The sequence below is a fragment of the Paralichthys olivaceus genome, chromosome 5 (genome assembly GCF_024713975.1).
Source record: "Paralichthys olivaceus isolate ysfri-2021 chromosome 5, ASM2471397v2, whole genome shotgun sequence".
Taxonomy (NCBI): domain Eukaryota; kingdom Metazoa; phylum Chordata; class Actinopteri; order Pleuronectiformes; family Paralichthyidae; genus Paralichthys; species Paralichthys olivaceus.
Window position 1 is genome coordinate 7476636 of NC_091097.1, and position 18755 is coordinate 7495390.

General features: G+C 44.5%; 1 protein-coding gene across 12 annotated transcripts in view; it reads right to left on the bottom strand.

Annotated features, from left to right (window-relative positions):
• The window catches only part of arhgap23a (Rho GTPase activating protein 23a), a 68881-nt gene that overhangs the window by 22394 nt on the left and 27732 nt on the right, over positions 1 to 18755 (bottom strand). For 5 of the 12 annotated variants that reach the window (XM_020094235.2, XM_020094240.2, XM_020094238.2 and 2 more), the window contains exons 1-5: positions 12199 to 13116; positions 5094 to 5297; positions 2445 to 2469; positions 1950 to 2042; positions 826 to 904 (exon numbers count right to left, since the gene is read on the bottom strand). In XM_020094235.2, coding sequence (XP_019949794.2) covers positions 826 to 904; positions 1950 to 2042; positions 2445 to 2469; positions 5094 to 5297; positions 12199 to 12444 — 647 coding nt within the window. In that variant the 5' untranslated portion in view covers positions 12445 to 13116. Of the gene's footprint in view, positions 1 to 825; positions 905 to 1949; positions 2043 to 2444; positions 2470 to 5093; positions 5298 to 9426; positions 9565 to 12198; positions 13117 to 13949; positions 14016 to 18755 lie in introns of those variants that run through there. The other 7 variants (XM_069525290.1, XM_020094242.2, XM_069525289.1 and 4 more) reach the window with 4 other exon arrangements.

The window sequence follows — 18755 nt, forward strand, 5'->3', positions numbered from 1 at the left end:
CAGTTCTTGGCATAAATATAGTGACAAACAAATGAACCAATTAAAAGTAGTGTGGTGATTAGGGAGCCCCTAAGGCCTGTTAACAGGTTCCAGGTGATGTCATCGTTCACCAACCAATAAGAGTAGGTATTTCTTTGTGTGCGGGCCACGTACTGTGACTCAGAGAAGAATGCCGGCTAGCCAATCAGACAATCTGACTGATTTATGGAAACACTGTGGTGCAGCGACCTGGAACCTCACATTACTTATGAGTTTCACACAGTGTGGTATATTGAGTTTAAATACTGGGGAAAAAACATCACTGGTACCAGCAGAAAACCTCAGCTGAGGTATCTGTATCGTTATTGGAAGAGAAAAAGTAGGGTCATACACTCCTGCTGTACTGTTGCCCCTGACCTTTGACCTCCCATTGGATTTTTGGCATCCAACAATAGATCAGAAACTGAGGAGGGTTCATATAAATTATAAGAAAATCACATTTCAGAATCTAGCCAAGCATCTGGATAGAAAAAGAAGTCAACAAAATGTTACTAGTGTAAAATATGATTTATACCCAGTGAGCAGGGGTCACCTGTGTATGTGTCACTTTTTCTGGCCCCTAACTGGCCCTCGCTCTAAAGAACAACAGTATCTGGCTTTAGGATCATGTAAAGCCCGAGCATGTAGCTCGAGGCTACTCTTTTTTTAAAAAGCAGGTCAAACTAACACTTGCAACTAGGTGTATGTCATCTCTACGTTGAGCTTGTGAAGAAAAACAAAGCAAACAGACACTTCAGTAAATCAACATGGCTCTGGCTCGCAGCGCAGACAGGCAGGAGGTCTTACCTGTTCTGAATAAGGGCGATCACCTGTGAGTACGTCTTTCCTAAAACACTCTCGCCGTTCACTTTCACCAGCCGATCCCCTGCAGACGACACAGACATGTTATCACACCGGGCGACCTCTGACAGCTAAAGCAGGAGCTCAACTCCTGTCATGGTCTGCATACTTTGAGTACTTCTGTCACCACTCAAACCACTTCAAATTTAATCTTAATGTTTTTTAGATTATTTACTATGATAAGTAAGAATTATTGCCTCCACAATGTCCTTAACATATAAAACATAATTAAAAAGATTTCCCTGCGATACCCGGACGACTTGTTGAGGGTGTATCCTTCCTCTCGCCTAATGGCAGCTGGGATTTGCTCCAGCTGATCCCACCAGTGGCAAAGCATTCAAGAAATGTTGTCTGTGATTTGTATAGTGAGCTCAATCTTAAATAATTACAAATGCAATCAACTGAAAATATCTTTCAATTCCCTATTAATGCGTCCCATGAATAACACTAAGCCTAGCACTGTCTGTTAACTCTCTCAGTATCAGTTGTGTCACCAACGCTTAACATTTTGAAATGCACCCTCAGGAAGAACATTAGATAACACATACAGTGCGTGTTCAAAGCCTCTGTGCATTCATGGGGATTTAGTGCAAGCTGAAACACATACAAAGTGCTCAGAATGTGAGCGTGTGTGTGTTCGTGTGTGTGTTTGCATATGTTCGTGCAGGTATGTGAGTCTCTGGATGTGACTGCTTGCATGTTCAGTACTGGTTTGGTTTGTCTGAGCTGGTGGGAGTGGACTGCAGCCCAACTGAAGCCGTGAGACAACAATAGGGAAACTTTGCATTCAAATGAACATGTAAATTTAAGTCGTCATACTGGAATCTGCATAATACAACCAACACAGCTGTTTAAAAACAAAATCCTTATCTCTTTCGCAAACGGTCTAATGTTTGTGCTGATAAAAATAAGTCTATTTTTCTAGTCCTTGGCCGACCACCCTCCCTGCACCCTTCATAACATCGTGCATCTGTTTGTGTCTGCAGGGTCACATGACTGCAGCTCTCTCACCAACTGATTTCCAATGCAAATCGCCACGTTAATGCTCGTGCACCATGTGCTCCCTTTACCTGTGCACAAGCCCGCCTGATGGGCAGGACCTTTCTCCCTCACATTCTTCACAAATATGGTGTCCATCGGCTCCAGACGTCCTTTCTGATACCCTGAACGAGAAAAAGAGAAAGATGAATTATAAATTATGATTTAAAAAATGGTGAATTACAAAAAATGCAGCACTGTGAAAAAATAATAAAAGATTGAAGTTTATAGATAAATTTAAGTAGTTGTGTGCATGACTTTCCTGGAGTCGGAAAATATATATCAATACCTTAATATACTGTCTATTATTTTTCTTATAAGTGTATAAACTACAAGAAGAGCACTTGGACCTAGTCCCTCGAGATGCAGTGCTGCAAAACGTCCTGTAGAGGGCATAGAGAGGCTGCAGAGCAGAGGTGACAAGAGGGCGAACAGGAGCTGCCAGCTCATTGCATCATAGTTCTCACTGTACAGGCCTTCGTTCGCTGCCTGATGAAATGATAAGAGAGGAGACGGAGGACACTCACCCTTTCCATTTCCATTCTCCTCATCCTGCGAAAGACAGAAACAGACAGAATCAGTGCTCATGTTCAAGTCAGACGTTTTAATAAATTAGCGTAAGTGAAAAACTTTTGTAAAATAAAATAAATAAAGTTGATTTGTTGAATTGTTCCACATACAAAAAGAGTCACAGAATGTGAGGTAATAAAAGAACGTGTTTACTCTCCAGATCTAGAAAACATAGAAAAGGTATTCATTTTTGCCATCAACATTGTCAAATTGACACCCAGGGTCAAGCAATAAATAATATAATCTACTTGAAATACTTCTTGTCTACATTTTTATCACCTTTGTCATTTGAAGTGTTTACAAGTTTCCCTGGATATCAGTGACTTGTTCAATGAAATCTTAAGTGTCTGAGAGGTTCATCTTTAAGAGCGTCGTTAAATGTTTGAGAGTGAAACAGACTTTCAGGTTAGACCATCTGAAGGTGCTCATGATGTCATGAAGCAAACACTCAGCAACGAGGATGCTACTGGTGAGGTTTGACAGATGCAGTCAGTCTGATCACCTCCGCACACACACACACACACACACACTTGGGCATACTAAGCTGAGTGGACAGTTTGGGGTTAGGGGCACGTCGGGCTGACGACTGCCGGCTGACGGCTGCCCGGCTTTATGCTGCGCTGAGTGGGCTCATTCCAGGCTCTGCAGACAATGGTGGGGGGTTTAGAGGCAGAGAAAGGATGGGCTGCAGACCCCAGAATAGAGCTCCGAGCTGCGGACACTCGACAACTGACCAGCCCTCCTCCGTCTGACCACATCCAGGATGGAGGAGGAGACGTTGAGAGGTGGGCACAAGACACTGGACCTGGACCAAACACTGCACATCCCCCTGAGTCAACATGTGAAGCTGCACATGTATAAACCTACACATTTCCTGACTCTAAAAAAATAAATAAAATATTTTAAAAAATAGACATTGGAATTGGAACCAAAGAAAAACGCCAAAAATCATTTTTTTTACGCTTTCTTTCACATAATGAGAAAAACTATTTTTTACCATTTTCCCAGGGAATCATTCATGGACATATTTAGAGAACTGATATCTATGAGTGTGTGAAATTGGTGCAGCTTGATTGAAGACTATGCTTAGTGAGAACCATCCTAGTTGTATAAGGGCTGACGCCATGTTCTGAGTAGTTCATCATTATAATACATTTCACTGTGCAGAGCTGTGTGACCTTGCTCAGGTGCTTCTCATTGTGCAGATTGACAATGGAGTCATAGTGAAGCGTAAAAAGTCGTACACATGTGTGACCTACTTCTCTTCATCCCTGCATGCATTCTCAGTTGAGTAGATGAGAGTCTATACATGAAGCATCTCTCTTCCTTCTTTCCTCATCATCCTCACATTTGCATATATTCCAAACAGCGACATACAAACGCAGGTACAACCCAATCCTCAGTGGATGAGAGAAGCTGCAGAGAAAACAGGCTGGAGTTGCAAATAATATAAGACATCCATTGGAAATTAACCTTGTACAAGCGTCATTTAGGTTTATTTATTTACACATTATTTATTGTGGTTTTTATTTTTGTTTTTGAGCATGCACCCTCCTCAGGTGGTGTGGGGACAGGCGCGTGTTTTCCTATTATGGTTATTTTGCAGTAAATTACAATCAGTCAACCTTTGGATTCGCTCTTTGGAATATTTTGACTGCAAGTCTGACAAACAGCCCCTCACTCTCCGTGTGGTAAAATAAAGGTCATAGGTCAAACCCAGTCTTAAAATGTTTTGCCACATAAAAATTGTAATAATCTTATCATCTCTGAAGAAGCTGTTTTTGACGTCAGACTCGTCTAACACAGCAGAAAAATATGACTCTTTGATTTAGATGATAAACTTGAGGACCCTCGGAGACTTTCAGGACCTGCAGACACCATGTAATGAGCTCTCAATTGGGTCATGCACCCTGTAGGCCTCTGATAATTGGACACTATGAGGGTAATTTGGGATGATCCATGAGGGCTCTCCAGATAAGAACGGGCAGCTCTGTGGCTCAGATTGTCCAAAAACACCACATGACCCTCGAGGAAGAGGAGACGAGGACAGAACCGGGGCCGGAGGGGCCAGCAGTGGGCCCATTGTCCGAGGGGCCTGCCTGGTACGGCCCAAGTGCCAGTGAGTGGTACCAGGCTAAGACAACTGATCTCATTCAATCTGTGCTCCTATCTGCAGCTGCTGCATGGTGGGGTGGTGGAGTAATAATAGATGCCTTGTTTCAGCTGGCTCACCCCGTCCCAGCCTCCATATCCCTCAATTTCACATCTGGAGCCGTTTGCCCCCCACACCTCAAAGAGCTAAATAACCACTCGCTCACACTCAGGCTCGTTCCACATCCCCAGAACAATCATGAATTCTCCAGGGTCTAAAACAAGGCTTGTGAGTGAAGAATTTAAGAGAAACACTTTTCCTGTCAGGCAGACTTTGTTCATCTTACAAATAAAGAGCTTATGTCTTTGTTCCTTACGCTTGGAAGTTGAAAACAGGACTTAATGACCCCAAAAACACTCCACTTTTCCACACAACTGTAAATGTGTAACACATTTAAACACTTTCTACAACTCAGACCGTATCTAACATTTCTGTAAGCCCCTGCAGGTCTCACCTTGATGTTGGTGTGCAGAGTGGACTCTGGAGGGTAAACGATGAAGTGGCGCAGCGTGAACCCAAAACCCTGGGAGTTCTTGCGGAGGACCAGCGTCCGGGGACCCTTCCAGCCCATGCCGACCCCCTCCCTTCCCGACCGGGTCGCCATCGGCGGCCGAGGGTTGTCACCGGCTGAGGAGAGACCATCCCTCCGCCCCTTAGCCTGCGGACAGATAGAGAAAGAAATTCGGTGAGATTCAGGTGAGTTGAAACGTTTTTATTTTAGATTGGATCGAAAGTGATACTCAGTTGTAAAATTGGTCATTCCTAGATATTTCCAAGCACAGGTGTACATGAGTGCACGTTTACAGATGCCAATAAATTAGGCATCTTCAGCTGTCCATGTGTGTGTTCCTAGGTTTTTATCAAATCCTAAAAGGACTCCTCTGTTTTTCCAAAATTAGCACCAACAATGAAACAATATGTACGATTTTCAGATTTAAAACACGAAGCGACTCAATACGGCTCCAGTGACACTAACTCTCAACTGTTTGCTACAATAGCGGCTTCATCACGGAGTCCTGAATGTAGCTTAGAACCAGGTCAGTCCTGCATGCCACCCAGCCTTGGAACAATCTTCCACAAACACACCTGGGGGGTCCACTATCAGGAAGGGCCCCGTCTAGACAGGGCCACAGAGGCAGCAGTGAATGTGAGGATTCTGACCACACTGACCTTGGTCTTATCAGAGAAGATCCAGGGGAGAATCTGAACTCAGAGCTGAGAATAAAGTGCAGATTTCCACCCGCTATCTAAATATCTCATCCCTGCTGCCGAGTAAATAAGCCCGGCCGGCTCAGCTGACAGACAAACGCTAGAACTATCATCTTCCTGCTGCCCCGACAGCCCACATCTGTCAGTCAAACACAATCACCTGACCAAACAGGCGCGAGTGAGGAGGAGGAGGAGGAGCAGAAAGAAGAGGAGGAGGAGGAATCTTCATGTGCTCAGAGGTCACGTCTGCTGTGGTTAGTTATCTTGTGCGACATGGTCACAATCAAACTTTTCTTGGCGAAGCTGAACTCAATGAACTCTGTCCTCCTCTTAAAGAGACAGATCATAAAAATGGGAGACGGCTCTGTGCTATAATCATCCACATGTCATCCCGACCCTGTCCATCAATCTCTGAGCACTTTGTATTCACTACACAGGAGCAAGAGCATTTTTATAGAGTCTCACTTCCATATTTCTGACAAATTAGAACTGCGTGTTGACACGAGTGGATGCGTTTGACAAAAATAGCAACACTTGAAGACGTTAGTATGCACATTTAATTCATGGGACTCCTGAAGCTGCTTGTGACAGACTGGCATTGCAAAGTACAACAGAGGCAGGCAGCCGGAACTGATGCTAAAGCTGCAGAAATATCTTGTGAACAAAAAAAACTGTAAGTGATTCAATCTTTGGAGAACAAATGCTGATTAACAGGATGTTAATCAGCAATAATCTTTAGAATCAGTGAATGGTTCACGTTATCTTTAATCTGATGTTATCTGATGGTTTTCTTTACCAGTGACACGGTACAGTCTATTTACTCCAGGTCTGGGACTTTACAGGCCAAGCAGTCATTAATAGTGGCAATAAGAGTTAAATGTCATAGACAATGTATTAAGTATACTTTTTGTATTTGTGCACACTAACATGGAATTTAACACTATGCAAATCAGCCTGACATCATATATTTGCAGACACTGAGGAGGAGGTTATGTTTTCATCTTCGTTTGTTTGTTAGGAGGTTTATGCAAAAACGACTGGAAGGTTTACCACGAAACTTGGTGGAAGGATGTGGTATGAGTCATCAAACTCACCAAATGTTTAGTATTATCTGAAAACCAAAGATATTCACTTTAATGTCATTATAGGAGCTAAGAAAAACCAGAAAATATTTATATTGAGGAAGCTGAAATCAGAGAAATTTGACTCAAACCTATCGGTCATCAAAATATTGGCGATGAATTGATGTATCAATTAACTGATTAATTTATGCAGCACTACATCAGACAGATAACATAAAAGAACATGAAACGTAGTTTGAGAATCTGTTCGTTTTGTCGTGGACCAGAAGAAAACGTCTAGACTACAAGCAGCCCAAAAAAAACATGCAAACCCCACATTTCACTTCCTTCTACACACAAACACACACACTTGACCTGGCAGACTCCGTACGTGGCCACACAACAAGAGGAAGTGGCAGGACTGGAGGCAGGAAGTGGGGTAGCATTGCGGAGCGGAATAACCAGTCGCTCCTATAAATATAGCCGCTGTTGCTCTCCGTCATGGAGGCACTTCCACTCCTTCACTCCTCTTTCTCTTTCCTTCCGTTCTCCTCCATTCTCCTCCCTTCTCCCCTTTTAATTTAATGGAAATCCGGATGTTCTGACATTTTACCGCACATTTTCTACCTCCTCTACTTTCGTGTTCCGTCCAAGGAAAAAGAGACTAAAAATAAGTTTGAGTTTGAGAATGCATGTTGGTGAAAACCGAGTAATTTTCTTTATGTTTTTAAATACATTTTTGGACAATTGTGCTTATTTTCAAAAGCACATTCTGTATATACAGTACCAAGTGTTTATTTTGCAGACAGAGATTCATAAATCTACGTGACACTAAAAGCCTGATCTTTCATCTGGCAGTTTAAACAATGCAAAGTAACCCCAGCTATTTCTTTCAAAGCTGCGAGCAGTGAGGCCCATTATGCGGCATGAGAGCAGCATAAAGAATTGCGTGAGGAAGACGGAGGAGTGTTCAGGGTGTCGATTTAAAACAATGAAGAAAAAGGCCCGGAGTAAGAAAAAAAAAGGGGGAAATGAAAGAGCAAGAGGGTGAATGGAGGAAGAGACGGGGTGAATTCCTCAGAGGGAGCGGTTTGGCTCGGACAAGTTGAAACATATACACTGTAACTGGCAGAGGAGGGAGGGAGCAGAGAGAGAGTGAATGAGAGGAGAAGGATGAGGAGGACGAAGAGGTTGAGGAGGAGTATCGGGCTCCAGCTAGGAGACAGGCTCCAGCACGCCGGTTTCGACCACATGGCCCCTCCCAGCACTGAGAATACCAAACCCTGTGATTACCCAAAACACACAGGGTCTGACTGGGTCTGTGAGCCAGCACCATTTCCCACTCGGCCGCTCTGGACTGTGTGGGACGTGCGTTTCTACCCAGCCATTCTGCCCAAATTTCAGTTTACGTTTTCCCCCCTGATGCTTGAGAAACACCTCTCTCCTGCCTGTCACCTTCATACAACTGGTTTGTCTGCACGAAAATACAAACCAAAGAATATCATCCAAACTTGCTGACATGCTCCGGCCTCCCCAGGCAGTTGGACATTCAGTTAAACCAACAAGGCACTTGGAAATTTTTTTCTGTGGTTTTGGGTCTAAACTTGACTCCCAACTTAGGCTCGAGAAGCGGACAAGGGGAAACCTTGCTCTTGTTAGGCTGAGAAAAGAAGATATTTGGAATTTCCTGCTCTTCCTCTGGGACTTTCTCCTTTTTAAGACACTTTATGCAAGAAATCTGTTGGTAGTTAAGAGTTATAGAAGTTATAGAAGCTAATTACAATAAAGTGTCCTTCATAAAAACATACACACAAAGCCCTGAGGGATCTCATTACCACCTGTAGATGTAATTAAACGAAAATGAATATGCAAAACAGCTTGAGATGACATGCGACTATTTCCTGCTTTGAGTGGTGAAGCAGAGTATTCACACACACACACACACACACACACAACAGGCTATTCCTCCGTTTGATCTCAATTAAGGAGCATATCATTGAGATGCATGAATGAAAGGACAAAAGATGAATGGCTCAAGCAGAGAGAAGCATACCCAGTGTTAGAAATGGAAATCTGTGAAAACTTCAGTTGAAATGTTGACAGCCAACCTACAGTAACAATAGATTTTCCTGATATATGCAGCTTCTCTATAGGACATGATGCTGCAGTTATAATCATCAGTAACAGTGTATATGTTATTTAGCACACACACTCCTCTCCTCACTTCATCCAGAGGTAAAGCAGTACGGAGGAATGCAGTGGTGGCCGGGGGGGAGCCCGGCTCCTGCTAAAACCCCAGCAGGGCAGAACAATAATGCTCTTCTAAACAGCTGAGAGCTGCAACCTGTTTGAAAAGTGGAGCTTTACGGCCGTTACAAATGCTGACGAGCCTTTAATCCTGACGGCTGTAGCTGTCTGCGCCCGCGGCCCTGAGCCGAGCTGCCAAGAGGGGAACAGGAGAGAGGGGGAAACGGCGACGAGTCAAAACACACTCGTCCTGATAACCCCTGGACTCACCGCCCACTCGGATGGAGCGCTCCGCTGCTGCTGCAGGTCTAAATGCATCCTACGTGTGGTGAAGGAGATCCATGATATCCAACTGTCACACCCAAACTGAAAAATCCACAACCTGCTGTCGAGCAGCACACGCAGCTCAGACTGTACACCCCTCTGCACTTTGCATAACAAGACATTTTATGAACCATGCATGTGGGCTTATGTGTGTGTGTTTGCACGCAGCTCTGTGTCAATATCAATATAGTGTGTGTAATCAAAAACCAGTCCAACACCATTGTCAGTTCAACACGGCCAACAGGTGATGATGTAATGTCGGTTAAACAGGGTTTTCTACTTGAACAGCAAAACATATTGTACTCTGCCTTTGTTTAAGTGAAACCTGCCTCACTGCCAAGATGCCTGCGAAATATTTCATACATGTGAGTCATTTTGGCTTCTCTGGTTTAATTCCAGGCCCGAGGAGGAGGAGTAGTAGTTTTAGAATAACTTTTACAGGATGACTTGGAAGCTCAGTGGGCAGAGGTTCCTAGTGAGTTAGCGTGTGGGTTAAATCTGGATGGGGACTTTTTCTCCTGTTGCTTTTGCTTTTAAGAGGAAAAAGTGCCACAGAAAAACATATTAAATGATGGATGGTGCCATCAACGACCAAAATCTTCCCCTCTTTCCCCACTTTGTCATCTTCTCACATGAATTACACAGATTCTGGCATCTTGTCAGCTTCTTTTCTGTGGGATTTGATTTTAGGGAATTTTAACCGTGAAGGTATTTTCCAGCTCGTGAAGGCAGCTCCCACGAAACACTGGGAAAAGATGGCAGCCGATTCTGCTCTCCAACTGTAACTTAGTCACAACACAAAGAAATCGTCCATCTGATGATGTCACTTAGAGATGGAGAGAAGCCGCATGATCTGTACCAACACAGACTTTGCATCATCAGCATGAAAATGGTGACATATTTCCTCCTCACTTCTCTCTGACACACCTCAGTCCTGAGGAATAAACAGCGTACAGTGTGTGTTTGTCCCAGCTGTGTCTATACAGCCTCCTCCCCCCCACACACACACACTCACATTCCCGATTGTGGCGCTTTTTTAACTGTGTCAGTGAGTTGCGGGGGGGTGGAGGGTTGGTCCTGGTAGCAACCAGAGGGAAAGAAAAAAAAAGAGGGAACTAATATTCCACAGAAATGCTCACAGCAAAATGAAATCATGTCAGGGGAGCGATGCCCTGAATACAGAGGGCATCTGGGGGGGTGGCTCACAATCGCACAGCTCCAACGACACCTCGCTAAAAGTGGCACTTACTGTTGCGGCCTCCTCCTCCTTCATGTATCTTCAGCCACTAATTAGAAACCTCTCAGAGGAAAAGGGTCGACGTGCCCCATGTACACGAAAACACGTCAGCTATAGAATGAGAATGAAGTAGCAGAGAAATATGGATGGTGGTGTAGTTGAGGCTTAAACAACCTCAGCTTCAATACATATTTATACTGGCTAAGTAATTAATCCATGCATCTTTTTAGAGAAATGTAAATTGGAGTATGATTTATAGCATAAATCATTTTAAGTACAAAGAAAATGGTGTGAGCTACATGAGGAAATTGTCTTTGAATAAATTACACGAGGAGTAATTCAACAAGCTATTTAAATTCAACATTAAAATATATACAGGCCTAAATAGAATGTTAGTAGAGAGCAAAACTCCAGCGAGACCCGAGAGTCCCATTAAATCCAATCAAGCCACACCAAATAGCAAAAACACAAATATTGATCCTCTAAATGTATATCTGGCAAGAGAGTAAACACTTTATCATGATTCCGCACCAAAATTCAATGGGTTCTTTCTTGACCTACACCACATACTTCCACTGAGTTTCATATTGATCTGTCCAGTAGTTTTTGTGTAATCCTGCTAACACTAATGCTAATTACCTGCTTATATGGAAAACATAACCTGTGATTTCTGTTTGTGTGAGGCTGTGTGCCACTAGCCACGGTTTCCATGTCTTAGTAGAAATCTTCTCTAACATAAAGAAAAACAGTCAAACTTTGGCAAAAAGTAAAATCTTCCAAATAATCTAAAACTTAAAAGCCACATGTAAAATTCTTAATTTGGAGTTCATACAGCAATAATCTAATCCTGCATCTTCAGTCAACATGACCTCAAAGTATTTGCTGGAATTTAAGGACTGCCGACGCCAAACTGAAACAGCCCGAAGGCAACACAACCATCGGCAGGGAAACCACTGAAAGGTTAAAGGAACCTGTCAACAGCTTGATGGTTAACACACTTCAAACAATGGCTAGTTACATGGATGCTTGATATTGACATGTGTGACTGACAAATCCGGCACACAACGGATTCTGCAGAATTTGCGGCTGATATCACTCTCAATTCTTCCACAACCACAGAAATCTCATTTTTAGCAGATCAATCGATTAGTAGATTGGCAGAAACTGAATGATTGTTTTCACAGATGCATCATGTAAACATGTTTGTAGATCCCTGCTTCTACAGTGTGAGAATTTGAAAAATGTTCTTACTAATAAACCTAATAAAACCTGACAAGTTGATAATAACTTTTAATAAGCGATTGTAAGATGATTCATTGAACATAAAGTGAGCATTCATCCTTATTTTCTGACATATAGAATAAAAAATACATTAACTGTCCATATCATCCTATGTACATGAATCAATGAGTCAAGTCTTGGACTAGGGGTCTCGGACTCCATGTCCGACCACTGGACGGACATGAGTGACCTCTCCTTACCCTGGGCTGAAGAGAGCTTTTTCTGGGCCCAGTGGCCATGACGGGTGGTGGGGACGGTGGTGGCACAGGGCCTGTGGCGCCGCGCAGAACCGCCAGCCAGATGCAGCGAGGTTCGGGGGAGCTGCAGTCCACCCCCACCGGGTTCTGGAAGCTCCAGTCAGACCCGGCCTGCGCAGGGCAAGGGAGCATAGCAGCGGGCATCGGGGCGCAGGGTTTGCTCAGATCCGCATCCCTCACTGTCCACATGGGCTGTTCACACACACTCAGGTAACCACACGGTCTCAGGCGCAGAAATACTGAAGATATAATCAAGCCAAAAGGAAGAGGTGGTGGTGGCGGGTGGTTCTAGTGCAGCTTCCTCTGGGATCCTCCGGTCATTGACTCAAGAGTCTGTACGACCCATCTCATGGTTCCAGTCCATCGCCGTTACTGCCGAGCCTCTGGAAAGTTTAATCCCACAAGTTCCACATCACAGCCCGTCAGTCCTGACCTCCGAGAGTCCGACTCTAAACACACACACACTCAGAGGGGGGTCAGTCCGGAGGAAGCAGAAGGCAGGCTCCTGGGCAGCAGATGGAGGAGTGTGTGTGGCGCTGGGATCAGAGGTAGGTCTGGTTTCACTACAGACACACACAGAGAACAACTGACAGCAACCCTCCCGTCGGTGTCCGGTGATGTTCTGCATACAAAGCCACTCTGTCCACCCCCAAAACTGTCCCAGAGGGCTGGATCCTCTGTCTCTCCTCCCTCCCACAGTGCACTCTCTCTCTCTTTTCCCCTCCTTTCTTCCTCGCTCCCTCCCTCTATCTATCCATCTATCTCTAGTGCCAAATAAGTCTCTTCATCTCACTCTCATCTCAGTCCCAAAGTCTTAATCTCGGCAAGCATCGGACATGTCAACCCTTCGTCTGTTTTTCCTTTTTTCTCTTTTGCTTTCTCTTCCCTCCTTGTTTTTGTTGCTCAATCCTTATCCAAACAACCACTCACTGCCTCCGCATGAACTGGTCGAGCACTCATCAGCAAACAAACAAAACTGTGCTGTGCTGTAGTCTAACCCCCCCCCAAAAAAAGATGCTGGACATCACCGGGGCCAGACGTCGGGGTTGAGGTGTCGTGGGGAAGCGCCCGGCTTCAGCAGTTAACAGTCCAGATGGAGATGTCTCCTGTCGTCTGCTGCTGATAGGCTCAATCCACTGTAGGTCTGTGTGAAGAGGAAGCCCGGTAGCTGCACATGTGCTGCATGTGTGTGTGTGTGTAGGCGACAAACACAGTGAGAAAAGCTGTGATCCCGGCGCTAAACTCCACAAAGGCCGGCCCTGCCTCTGCCGTCCCCCCACCACCCCTCCAGTCAGAGGGGAGGCAAACAACAAAAAAAAGAGAAAGAGAGAAAGAGGCCAATTTCCAGCACAAAAGAGAAAAGAAAACATTTGCCTTGCTGCTCTGTTCGCTGTTTCCCTCCCTGCCTTTTTTTTGCTTAAGAGAGGAAAATATAGAGGAGGGAAGATGATAATGAGAGGACAACATGGAAAAAGCTGGGGGAGAGAGAAGGAGCGCTCTCAAAATAAAACGGCTGCTACTGGATGTCAACATGACCTCTGTATCATAACTATACTCCCTCGCACTTTTTCTCACACACGCTCATATTCCCAGGATTCAGCATGGTGACATCTGAACACCACGCCACTAAATCACTCAGGTAGGTGACCAGCCGGGCCCCCACCTTCCGGTCGCCCACGCAGCAGAGTTCTCACCAAACAGCCAGGGGTCCAGGACACACGCGAGAGCGGCAGACAGGTGACCATGTTGTTGCAGACGACTTGATATTTCCCTCCAACGCTCGTCAGCGTTGGGAAGATAAACCCAGCACATCCGTTACCAGTGAGGTTAGACAGGTTTCACCTGCCACACAGCGAGGACAAGTATCAACTCGACCGGACGACATCCTCATAGAGACCGTACCCTCTGGATATGCTGCGCTACAACAACACACACTGCATGCTACTCATAAAGAGTGAGTAATGGGGCGAGCTTCAAATTTATGAACCGCTCTGATTGTTTAACTATTTCATTGTTAATAGGAACAGCGTTTAGTGTCATAGCAGAAATCCATCACCATAATAAGTTATTTGTTGTACTTATTCCAATTTTATGAAAATAGTAGTTTTTTTAACCAACAACACGCAAAAAAAAACTTAAAGAAAACATGGAAAATATGAAAACAACTAAACATTAATATGTAATTTCTCTCAATCAAAATAATAACAAAAGACCTAGTTTGATGATATCGTGAAACAGAGTGGGATTATGGGAGTTGTTGTCTTCACCACTATTGCTGATGAAAATCGACCTGACGTGATTCAGGTGGAAATGATGTTCATGGATGAAGAAATGTTTAAGAAGTTTTATTTACGTTTTGCAGCAATAAATAATCGTGATCCATCACAAGTGACCAATACAAACAGTGGAAGGAAAAAACAGCCAACTGGCCAAATGGCTCACTGGTTAGCAGGATTGGTTTTCCTTCGTCATATGTTGTTAACCCCAGATGTTATAGAGGAGACGGGCAAAGCCACGAGTAAAGCAGATGTGATGCAATTAAAAAGCAACTAAAACAAAAATGTCCTGTTACCATGAAAAAAGTCGGGGTTTTCTTGGGGTTTGAACATTGTAGGAAACATTTTGGATAATGAAAGTACACAAGTCAACAAAATATAGAAATAGGTCTCTTTGTTTTTTGACGTTTTGATGAAGAATTGTTATATATAATATCTTTTAAATGTGTTTTTCATCTGAGCTGCCAGTTGCTTTAAAGTTCCACTCCTGTGTATTAATTTTGCAGAGTACAAGTTATCCTGGTTCCCTCTGATGTTTTAGACTTATTCTAAGCTTCTCTATGAGTGGGTCTGAATTTTGATACTTAACTCTAGATTTTCAATACAATAAAAATCAGTGTAATGTTTTAAGATACACATTTGTGATGAATGATACACATTGAGGTTAAAACGCTGCATGCTCCCTTCAAGACTGTCTGCTCCAAAATCCTGGACCTTACCCTTCCCATCATGCAGCTCAGCATTGTACTTCTCATTAGCGCCTCATGTCTGGTTAATGCGTGTCCATTTAAAGCTTCATGTTCTCAGTTTCTAACACAGGCTTTTCAATTAGGACTGTAAGCTAATGACATAAGGGTTTTGTCTGTTCAGACTTTGGAGAGCATGCTCAGAGTCAATCGAGCTGCCCGAGAACTAAAACTCTGATGAAACTACATCTTTTTATCAACAAAATATGAGCGTGTTTCCTGGCTGAGACGACGTGTTTAAATGTTGTTGGGATAAACAGGTCACACATGATGAAACAAAGCTGTAGTGCCAAACATTTAAAGGTAATGAATTGAGATTTATAGTTCTGTGAATTAAACTTTGCATTTGATGTTTTCGCTTAATTCAAAAGTTACATATTCTCACTTAAAAATACCTTTTCTGCAAAAAGAGCAAACTAAGTTCAGCTCCATCCCTGGTTAAAATAATTAGAGTCAGCTCACACTTTCACAAATACACACACACACACGCATACACCATTTACGTGTGAACGCAAAAGCTGTTCCTCCCGTGCACGCACACACACATAAACACACGCCACATGTCTCACTGAGTCACAGCTGAGTATAAATACACTCGGCTGTGTAATTAGGGCTCTTCATAAAGTCAGAAGACTGTGGCTGTGGGGGGTTTCTCTTCTCTCTGCGGTTCAGACCAGAGTTTTAGGTCCGACACACCGCCAGGCGGAACTGCCCTGCGGTGAGACGAGCAGATCACCGGTGGGCACAGGAGGAGGAGGTCTGATTCTTCACCAGGAGGGAGAAGATGTGAGAGAAAAAGACCACGCCCGTGAGGAGATCACAGGCCGCTGGTGCAGAGAACAGCAGCTGGATCACAGGGTTTAATATCTGAAAACACAAACACTCTGTTTCACGGTGGCAGCGCAGGGATCTCATATCACATTCTCACAATAACAGTTGGTTTTGGCAAGGAGGCAGCAGCAGTGCCTAATTTGGAAACAAAAGGTCTCTGTCTGTCCAGCTCCCCGCGCTTTCTCCTTTTTCATGAACGATGGAGACATTTAAAAAGAAAAGGAGGACGAGCGTGAAGAGGGGCAAAAGACAAGAGGTGGAGAAAAAGGGAAATGAACAAAAACGGCTTTGAGGTAAAGTTTACATTGAGGACAAACAGTCACACATGAGGAGCTGTGACAATAGCAGCCCTCCTACCAGCGACCCACGCTGTCGGCTGTTTGGCTGAAGCATGCCTGAGCAGGCGGACGGCTGCACATCCATCTGGACCTTATTGCACCTCATCAGGGCATACCTCTGTTATCTGACCGTTTGATTCCTGAGTAAACGCACTGCACCCTGGAGAGGACACAGACAGCGTATTAGCGAATTGTTTTATCATAACCTGACATCACGAGGTTCTTGATGTCGGGAAACCAAAGGCAGACACGCGCTGCTAATCTCTGAGGAGCGATGCCTCGTTGCCTCCTGTCCTGGCCCCTCTGATAACAAACACATCAGTGGAAAGTGAAAAGGGGTGAGGGGTGAGGGAGGGAACGAGGGAGGTAAGGCAGGATATAGCAGAGCACGGTTGTCGGCGTAACGGACAGATTAGTTTGGTGATATGTTTTAATCCCCTTCATACTCATAACATGACCGCAGGCCAACAGATTATCACACAGAGGCCTCCCCTCTTTTTTTCCACTGTTGCTGCTTCGCAAGACAAAACAAAGTTTTCTCCTTTGTGCCGCGGCCGCACTTTAACACGAGCTGCGGAGAGGAGACGGAAGATGAGGCCAGGCAGGAAAATACACAGGAAGGAGAAGAGTGAAGAGATTCAGACTGATGAGTGAGAGTTTCATTGGCGTGTCACAAACAAACCAGACTGCAGACACAACCATGGCTTGTTTTTTTTTCTCCTCTAAACACAGACTGAGAAAAAGTCCAGATAGGGTCAGTGCAGGACACGCTGGGCTGGATGCTCTCAGTAAAACTCCTTCAAACTGAAAGAAAACAGCCAATAAGGAGCTGATCGACTCCAGAAGATGAAATCTGGAAACTCCTGAGGTGAAGTGTCCTCAGCTCAGAGTGTGAATCCTGTCCCCTGCTGGTGACAGCAACACGACACAATCCTGTGGCGCGGCAAGTTTGGCAGCAGCGGCCACGTGAATTATCTGTCATCACGCTGCCGCTTTATATGAAAAGTGATGCAAGCTCAACCACAAAAATATGCCTGCTGCACAGCGGTGGTTAGAAGCCCCCCCAAAAAAGGGTTTGCAAGAGAGGCAAAGAGATGAGTAATGGGAGAGAAAATAATTAAAAGCAGACATTTTCATGCAAGCATATGCTTAGTTTTTCATATTTTGTAGCTTTTTGTGAAATACTGGATGTTAGAGTAAAAATTCAACTGTTTGTGAGGGTAAAACAAACTCATGGGGATCCAACTGATGTTACTTCATTTTAAAAGGGTACAAGCAGTAAAGTGACAGTATGACTGGGTTTCATTGAGTTTTAATACCACAATGAAAAACCCATGAATTTTACAACTTTTATCAAAGTTAACTACTCTTCAATTCATCAGTTACACGGATAACTAAATCAAATGCAAAGTTAGAAAAGTTTCCTGGTTTGAAAAGCCACAAATAATAATCTAATATTCACACATTTCAATGTTCATCTCTCCGTCTAGACCAGACATTACCAGTAATCTGTCAGAGTGGATTCTACAAAAGCAGACGCTTAGGTGAAAAAGGCCCGAGCTGTTATAAGCAGGTTAATTTTAACTTTAATCTCCAGTAAATCCCCCCCCGCCCTGCCACAGAACCTATAGGCCTGTTTGACTGTTTTAATGGTGTAGTGAGGAGTCAGCAACCACTAGAGGGCAGCTACAACTCAAGAGTGTGCTGGCAGATGGGTAGGGGTAAAGCTCAGAGGGCACTGGGACACAGAGCAAAGGGTGGGGACTCTGGGTGCAGCCGCATACGGAATAACTGAGGAGTGTTTAATGCAGTGGCTGGCATTGGGACGTGTGTGTGTGTGCAGGGTGAGCGAGTGAACAACGACGACCTGTAGGCTGTTATCTGCTCTCTTGCGTCAGGTACTAATGGAAAACATCAGAGTCAGGGTTGGGGATCAGGAAGGTCACACCTGTCGTGGGCTTTGAGGTGGAAACAGCTTCGAGAAGTCCAGAGACCAAAGCAGGTGCAGGAGGAGGGAAATGTGCGAGGGGCAGGCCATCCCATCAGCCCACAGCTGAGGGGAGCTGGGTGGTCCCTAACCCCGTCGCTCGCTCCCTCCCTCCACCTCCACCCCCCCTCCCCTCCACGACTGACTGGCCAAGACTGACACAGCAATAACAACAACAACAATGCACGGCTCTCTCCTGCAGATCAGAGGATTAACGCAGTTCAAGCAGCCCATCTGACCATGTGTTCCTCCAGAGGAAAGTTAACGCATTATGCATGCATTCTTTACATGTGCCTGCGAACATGTGTGTGAGTGTTACATT